The 8,898-nt window shown below is 45.6% G+C and overlaps 1 protein-coding gene across 1 annotated transcript in view; it reads right to left on the bottom strand.

Annotated features, from left to right (window-relative positions):
* Window positions 1-4,794: 4,794 nt before the first annotated feature.
* LOC138663655 (oocyte zinc finger protein XlCOF7.1-like) overlaps window positions 4,795-8,898 on the bottom strand; it is a 56,613-nt gene continuing 52,509 nt past the window's right edge. Inside the window, exon 7 of the mRNA XM_069749936.1 lies at window positions 4,795-7,263. Within this exon, the coding sequence (XP_069606037.1) occupies window positions 5,879-7,263 (1,385 nt within the window). The 3' untranslated portion in view covers window positions 4,795-5,878. The remainder of the gene's footprint in view (window positions 7,264-8,898) is intronic.

Raw genomic sequence — 8,898 nt, 5'->3', positions numbered from 1 at the left:
GTGTGTGTACGAGGTGTACGGAGCAGAACCGTGTGTGTACGAGGTGTACGGAGCGGGGCCGTGTGTGTACGAGGTGTACGGAGCGGGGCCGTGTGTGTACGAGGTGTACGGAGCGGGGCCGTGTGTGTACGAGGTGTACGGAGCGGGGCCGTGTGTGTACGAGGTGTACGGAGCGGGGCCGTGTGTGTACGAGGTGTACGGAGCGGGGCCGTGTGTGTACGAGGTGTACGGAGCGGGGCCGTGTGTGTACGAGGTGTACGGAGCGGGGCCGTGTGTGTACGGAGCGGGGCCGTGTGTGTACGAGGTGTACGGAGCGGGGCCGTGTGTGTACGAGGTTTACGGAGCTGGGCCGTGTGTGTACGAGGTGTGCGGAGTGGAGGCGTGTGTGTACGAGGTGAACAGAGCGGAGGCGTGTGTGTACGAGGTGTGCGGAGCGGAGGCGTGTGTGTACAAAGTGTGCGGAGCGGAGGCGTGTGTGTACGAGATATATGGAGTGAAGCTGCCTGTGTACAGGGTGTGTCGAGTGGAGCTGCGTGTGTACGGTGCTGAGCCGTGCGTGTACAGAGCAGAGTTGTTTGCGTATGGACAGGAGCCATGTTTGTACGGAGCGGAACCGTGTGTCTATGACATGTACTGAGCAGAGCAGTGTGTGTACAACGTGTATGTAGGGGAGCCTTGCGTGTATGGAGTAGAGTTTTGTTCGTTTAACAAGTGGATTTTTTATAAAGCAATGATTGGATCCATTTCAATATTACATGTATTTTCCAATATTTCCTCTCTATTATTCCTACGAGGTGTACGGAGCAGAGGCGTGTGTGTACGAGGTGTACGGAGCAGAGCCGTGTGTGTACGGAGCAGAACTGTATGTGTACGAGGTGTGCGGAGCAGAGCCGTGTGTGTACGAGGTGTACAGAGCAGAGCCATGTGTGTACGAGGTGGAAGGAGCAGAGCCGCGTGTGTGCGAGGTGGACGGAGCAGAGCTGTGTGTGTACGAGGTGTACGGAGCAGAGCCATGTGTGTACAATGTGTACGGAGCGGAGCTGTGTGTATATGAGGTGAACGGAGCCGTGCGTGTACGAAGTGAACGGAGTGGAGCCGTGTGTGTATGAGGTGTACGAAGCGGAGCTACATGTGTAAGAGGTGTACGGAGCGGAGCCACGTGTGTACGAGGTGGACGGAGCGGAGCTGTGTGTATGAGGTGTACGGAGCGGAGTAACTTGTGTACGACGTGTACAGAGTGGAGCCACGTGTGTACGGGGTGTACGGAACGGAGCCGTGTGCGTACGAGGTGGACAGAGCGGAGCAACATGTGTGTACATGGTGGAAGGAGCGGAGCCGTGTTTGTACGAGGTGTACGGAGCGGAGCCGTGTGTGTTCGAGGTGGACGGAGCAGAACAACGTGTGTACGAGGTGGATGGAGCGGAGCCACGTGTGTACGAGGTGGACGGAGCAGAGCCACATGTGTATGAGGTGGACTGAGCGGAGCCGTGTATACGTTCTGTAGAAAAGAGCATTCCATGCCCAAAGTCATCTTTTAGAATGGTGTCACTTTTCGGTACTTTCTGCCATATAGGCAAATGTGATTTAGGCTCTAAAAAACTTTTTTTAAATTTTTTTGTTAAAAGAAGAAACTGCTGGTCAACTTTTAACCCTTATAATGTCCGAACAATGATAATTCCCTCCTGTGTGGGGTCTATTTGTCTCCAAGCAGAGAAATCACACGTTACACTCCACACATAAAACTGTGTAAGGCCGGTTTCACACGTCAGTGACTCCGGTACGTGAGGTGACAGTTTCCTCACGTACTAGAGCCACTGACACACGTAGACACATTAAAATCAATGCATCTGTGCAGATGGATTGATTTTAATGTGCACGGAGACATATTAGTGTTCGTGGGAGCGCACGTATTACACGGACCCATTAAAGTCAATGGGTCCGTGTAAAACACATACCGCACACGGACGTTGTCCGTGTGCCGTGCAGGAGACAGCGCTCCAGTAAGCGCTGTCCCCCCCCCCCACATGGTGCTGAAGCCGCGATTCATATCTTCTGTGCAGCAGCGTTTGCTGTAAAGAAGATATGAATAATCCATTTTTTTGTGGTTTTTCGTGTATAAAATAAAGGTCCATGTCCCCACCCCCTGTGCGCGCTGTTCTGAAAATGCTCACCCAGTTCCCTCGTTGGCTGTCGCTGCTTCCTGTCCTGGCCGCACCTTCTACTGTATGCGGTCACGTGGGGCCACCGATTACAGTCATGAATATGCGGCTCCACCTCCCACGTGACCGCATACAGTAGAAGGTGCGGCCAGGACAGGAAGCAGCGACAGCCAACGAGGGAGAGGGAGCCGGGTGAGTATTTTCAGAACAGCGGGGGGGGGAGGGCGCACAGGGGGTGGGGACATGGACCTTTATTTTATACATGAAAAACCACAAAAAAATGGATTATTCATATCTTCTTCACAGCAAACGCTGCTGCACAGAAGATATGAATCACGGCTTCAGCACGATGCAGGGGACAGCGCTAAACTTTAGCACTGTCTCCTGCACGGTGCGTGTGGTACCCAGTGGGCACACGGGCGGCACACGTGTGCCGCACGTGTGCCACACTGATGTGCCACAGAAACACAGGGGCACACGGACACGTATAATTCCGGTACCAATTTTTTCCGGTACCGGAATTATCTGGACGTGTGGGACTGCCCTAAAAATAATGCTGGAAATGTCACTGACTGATGCTGGTTTCACGCGTCCTGATACTTCCAGTACCGGAGATATAGTGTCTGTGTGTAATACGTGTGATAACCATGTCTGCAACAGTACCACACATACCAGTGCCAGGGAAGCAGTGGTACAGTAAGCACAGCTCCCCGGTGTCGGGTGCTGAAAACCGGTCTCATCATTCTCCCCTGCTGTTCTGGCCATAAACACGAGCAGGAGAGAATAATGAGCGTTATATTCAACTGATAACAGTGACAGCCTACACCTGCTGCCGCTAATAACAGTGAAAGCAGGCAGTGGCTGATGGGAGTATCCATCCTGCACTATAAATAAATGAAAAAACCTGTGTGGGTTCCCCTATGTTTGATAACTAGCCAGACAAAACTGGCAGCTGATGTCACAAAGGTGACTTCAACGCCACAAATATGAACCCCACTTGCCACGGCTACAGGGCAAGTGGGAAGAGCCAGGCAAAGAACCAGAGTTGGCGCATCTAAGGCCCCTTTCACACATTAGTTTTTTGCTATCAGTCGCAATCCGTCGAATTTTGAAAAAAAATGAATTGATGATGCCTGATCCGTTTTTTTCTCATAGACTTGTAATAGCGATGGATTGCGACGGATGGCCTCACGTTTCATCTGTCGTTCACTGGATCCCTTGAAAATTGTTTGTCCAGCGTCCGGAGACGACGGACAAAGTAACATTTTTTGTGTACGTCGAACAAAATAGGACAGTGACGGATCCTTTGCCGTCTGTCATTTGACCGAATGGAAGGAATCCTATGCAACCGGATCCATCAAATGACAGAATCTAGCGATGGATTCCATTTTTTTTTAACTGAGCATGCTGCGATTTATTTTGGATCTAATTAGCCAGATCTGCTAGTCGGATCAGTAGAAAAAATTAATTCGCTGCATCAGTTTTTCACAATCTGCGACGAATCCGTCGAGCCAACAGATTGTGACTGATGGCAAAAAACATGTATGAAAGGGGTCTCCTAGACGGGCCTTTTATGGGGCAGCTGCGGGCTGCTATTTTTAGGTTGGGGGGATCAATAACCATGGACCCTTACCAGCCTGAAAATACCAGCCCCCAGTCGTCAGCTTTGGCAAGGCTGGTTGTCAAAAATGGGGGGAAACCCGGCTGTTTTTTTAAATTGTTTATTGAAATAATTAAAAAAAAAAAAAACAATGTGGGGACCTATCTATTCTTGATAACCATCCTTGCTGACTCCCAGATGTCAGTTTTGCCTGGCTGGTTATAGAAAATACAGGGGAACCCACACCAGATTTTTATTTATAGCGCAGGCGGCTGCTGATGAATACTCCCATCAGCCGACACCTGCTCTCATTGTTTTTAGCGGCAGCGGGTATAGGCTGATATGAGTAGTAGTCCCATCAGCCACCGCCTGCTGTTGCTGTTATCAGATAAATATAACTCCTCATTCTTCCAATGTTTTTTGTGCGGATTTCACCCGCGGATTCCTATTGAGGAACAGGTGTAAAACGCTGCAGAATCCGCACAAAGAATTGACATGCTGCAGAAAATACAACGTAGCATTTTCGCACGGTATTTTCGGCACCATGGGCACAGCGGATTTGGTTTTCCATAGGTTGACATGGTACTGTAAACGTGATGGAAAACTGCCACGAATCCGCAGCGGCCAATCCACACCGTGTGCGCATAGCCTAATTCTAACCCTAATTCTAAACCCTAACCTAATGATCAAAATGTGCCTGGAATGAATCTGCCGGCCGGCAGATTCGGTGGGCGCACTACACATGCGCCTGCCATTTTGGAAGATGGTAACGCCAAAATCTGAAGATGGAGGGACATCGGAAGGGACACCGGGAGTCAGTAAGTATGGGGGGGGGTGGGATCGGACAGCGGGGGGCGAAGGGGAGGCCGGGGCAGGCAGAGGGGAGAGGAGGGCAGCAGAGGACAGGACGGAGGGGAGGAAAGACTGACAGTGGCGGCAGATCGCCACATTATTTGATGATTATTTGACATTATTTGATCACTTTTTATTCCGAATTTTGGGAGGCAGAATGAACAAAAAACAGTAATTCATATATTATTTTTTATGCCTTTCCGCATATAGTAAAATTGATAAGGCAGTTTTATTCTTCAGGTCAGTACTACTACAGCGATATCTCATTTATATTTTTTATGTTTCAGTGCTTTTACACAATAAAAGCTATTTTATAGAAAAAATAATCGCTTTATTATGAGAGCAATAACTTTTATTTTTCTGCTGATGGACCCGTATGGTGGCTTGTTTTTTGCAGGACAAGATGACGTTTATAGCTGTAAAACTTTTATATAGTTTTTTTTATCATGTTGTTTTCCACTTTTTGTTCAGCAATATGATGATAAAGCATAGTTTTTTGTCTTGTTTTTTTTTTGGTTTGTTTTGAAGGTGTTCACTGCAGAGGTTAATCAGTGGGACAGTTTTATAGGTCGGGTCGTTCCAGAAAGGGCAATACCAAATATGTGTACTTTTTATTTTATTTTTTACATAAATATATTAATTGGACTAATTAAATAATGTTCTTTATTTTGTGATTTTTTTTTTAAATATATTTTTACATTGTCCTAGGATGGGACATCAACTGTATAACAACAGATAGCTGATTTACCTGATCACAGCACCATATCTATATGGCAGTTTACAGGAACACAGCTCCTGAGGCACCATGTATAAATGGCGCAAGTAGAGAAGGGGTTTAAAGATGCTGTCTATGAATGGATGGATGAGCCAAGTTGTGCCCTTTCAAATACCTGTGCCTTCCTATTCAGACAATAGGAAATATTCCTCCTAGTACAGACCATTTGCTAATACCCCTCTAAGCTGAGAATCCATGAGCAAAGGTGTCAGGATTGACACCTACCTCCAGCAAAAGCCCCTTTGTGCTTACAATACTGGTATATCCAATTTCACCCTTTTGTTAACTAAATGTAACTAGAATGCCTGATTGATTTCCCTTATTGTTTATTTATTTCCTCCACACTCTACATGAGTTTTTAGGTGATGAAGAAGATATGATTTCCAGGAATAACATTTCCCACATTCTGAACATAAAAAGTTGTTTCTACCCAGTATGAGTTCTCTGATGTGCAGCAAGTTTTGAACTCGTAGTATAACATTTCCCACATTCTCAACATGAATATGGCTTCTCTCCTGTGTGAATTCTTTGATGTGTAATAAGATCTTGTCCCAGGATAAAACATTTCCCACATTCTGGGCATGAATATGGCTTCTCACCTGTGTGAATTCTTTGATGGTTAAGAAGACTTGATTTCTTAGTAAAACATTTTCCACATTCTGAACATGAAAAAGGCTTCTCCCCTGTGTGAATTCTCTGATGATCGAGAAGACTTGATTTCGCTGTAAAACATTTCCCACATTCTGGACATGAATATAGCTTCTCTCCAGTGTGACTTCGCTGATGTCTAACAAGTGTTGATTTAACCATGAAACATTTCCCACATTCTGAACATGAAAAAGGCTTCTCTCCTGTGTGAATTCTTTGATGTATAATAAGATCTGGTCTCTGGACATAACATTTCCCACATTCTGGACATGAATATGGCTTCTCTCCAGTGTGAGTTCTTTGATGTTTAAGAAGATCTGATCTCTGGATAAAACGTTTCCCACATTCTGGACATGAATATGGCTTCTCTCCTGTGTGAATTCTTTGATGTTGATGAAGATTTTGTTTTGTAGTAAAACATTGTCCACATTCTGAACATGAAAAAGGCTTCTCCCCTGTGTGAATTCTGTAATGTGTAAGCAATTTTGACTTCTGGTTAAAACATTTTCCACATTCTGAACATGAAAATGTCTTCTCTCCTGTGTGACTTCTCTCATGTGTAAGCAAGTTATATTTATATTTATAATATTTCCCACATTCTGAACATGAAAATGGCTTCTCTCCAGTGTGACTTTGCTGATGTCTAAGAAGTGTTGCTTTAGCCATGAAACATTTCCCACATACTGAACATGAAAATGGTTTTTCTCCTGTGTGACTTCGCTGATGCACAAGTAAAATTGATTTCTGGTTGAAACATTTCTCACATTCTAGACATGAATATAGCTTCTCTCCAGTGTGACTTTGCTGATGTCTAAGAAGTGCTGATTTAACCATGAAACATTTCCCACATTCTGAACATGAAAAAGGCTTCTCCCCTGTGTGAATTTTCTGATGATTGAGAAGACTTGATTTCTCTGTAAAACATTTCCCACATTCTGAACATGAAAATGGCTTTTCTCCTGTGTGAATTCTCTCATGTGAAAGCAAGTTAGATTTATGTTTAAAATATTTCCCACATTCTGAACAGGAAAATGTTTTCTTCTCTGTGGGAATTATTTGATGTTTAACATAACTTTTGCTGCTTTCATTTTGCTTTACAGTCTGTGATGAATCCAGATGGGTGACTGATTGAAAAGGCTCCCATGATTGATTTTTGCTCTGAAGGGCTGGAGGTATAGCTGGAATAATGTCATGCTTTTCATAGGTATCTGGTTTGACACCACAGTCATCTGCGAAGAATAAAACTGATTTTATTATTTTTCAAAATCAATGCCTTATATTTTATATAATTTCTCTATACATAATTCTATACAATTCAAAGTACAATGAAACTATGTCCTAAGGCCGGTTTCTCGCGTCAGTGGCTCCGGTATGTGAGGTGACAGTTTCCTCATGTACCAGAGACACTGACTCACGTAGACACATTAAAATCAATGTGTCTCTGCACATGTCAGCGTGTTTTCACGGACCGTGTGTCCGTTTGGAAAACACGGAGACATGTCAGTGTTCGTGGGAGCGCACGGATGACACGGACCCATTAAAGTCAATGGGTCCGTGTAAAACATGTACCGCACACAGATGTTGTCCGTGTGCAGTCCGTGTGCCGTGCAGGAGACAGCGCTACTGTAAGCGCTGTCCCCCTCCGCGTGTGGTGCTGAAGCCCCATTCATTTCTTCTCTCCAGCAGCGTTTGCTGGAAAGAAGGAATGAATAATCTTTTTTTTTATTATTTATTTTTGTTTTTAAAATAAAGTTGCCAGTAATCTGCCCCCTCCCACCCCCTGTGCGCCCCCCGCTGGCATTAAAATACTTACCCAGCTCCCTCGGTGCTTACATCCTCTCAGCGTCGCTGCTTGTCCTGTATGAGCGGTCACATGGTGCCGCACATTACAGTGATGAATATGCGGCTCCACCTCCCATACGGGTGGAGCCGCATATTCATTACTGTAATAAGCGGCACCACATGACCGCTCATACAGGAAGAGCTGCGACGCTGAGAGGATGTAAGCACCGAGGGAGCTGGGTAAGTATTTTAATGCCAGCGGGGGGCGCACAGGGGGTGGGAGGGGGCAGATTACCGGCAACTTTATATTAAAAACAAATATAAATAAAAAAAAAAGATTATTCATTCCTTCTTTCCAGCGAACGCTGCTGGGAAGAAGGGATGAATACCGGCTTCAGCACCGCACGCAGGGGACAGCGCTTAACTATAGCGCTGTCTCCTGCACAGTCCGTGTTGTCCTCAGTTGGCACACGGGCGGCACACGGCTGCCGCACTTGTGCCACACTGATGTTCAACGTAAGCACATGGACACAGATAATTCCAGTACCGGAATTATCTGGACGTGTGAGACTGGCCTAAGGCAGTGGTGAGCCACCTGTTCACAAATCTCATGGTACTGAACCTCTAAAGTATGACAAACATAATACACAAACACAGAAAAGTTTGAAGCAATAAAGGGGGGATTAAAAATAAGCTTTATTACATTACAATCTATAGCAACAGATAAAAATATACAACATATAAACATGTAATATTCTTAAAGGGGTATTCCCAGCTCTGATCAACTATCCCAATATGTAGTAGATGTAATAATAATATTAGGAAATATGTAGTCTAGTTCTTCTGACTCGCTATATTGCTCACCCCATCTGCAGAGCATTGCATAAACTTAGGTATCCATGGTTACTACCAGTGATGAGCGAGCATACTCGGTAATGCTCTTTACTCACCAGAGCATCGTTGTACTCGGCGAGCATCGAGCATTTCCGGTTTTGCTTGGCGGGAGCTCGGGTCTCCGCCCTGCATGATTGGCGCGCTTTACAGAGCCAATCAACATACAGGGATTGTCTGCCACACACTGT

Source organism: Ranitomeya imitator, chromosome 2, assembly GCF_032444005.1.
Source record: "Ranitomeya imitator isolate aRanImi1 chromosome 2, aRanImi1.pri, whole genome shotgun sequence".
Classification (NCBI taxonomy): Eukaryota; Metazoa; Chordata; class Amphibia; order Anura; family Dendrobatidae; genus Ranitomeya; species Ranitomeya imitator.
This window is presented reverse-complemented; position numbering and strand designations above follow the sequence as displayed.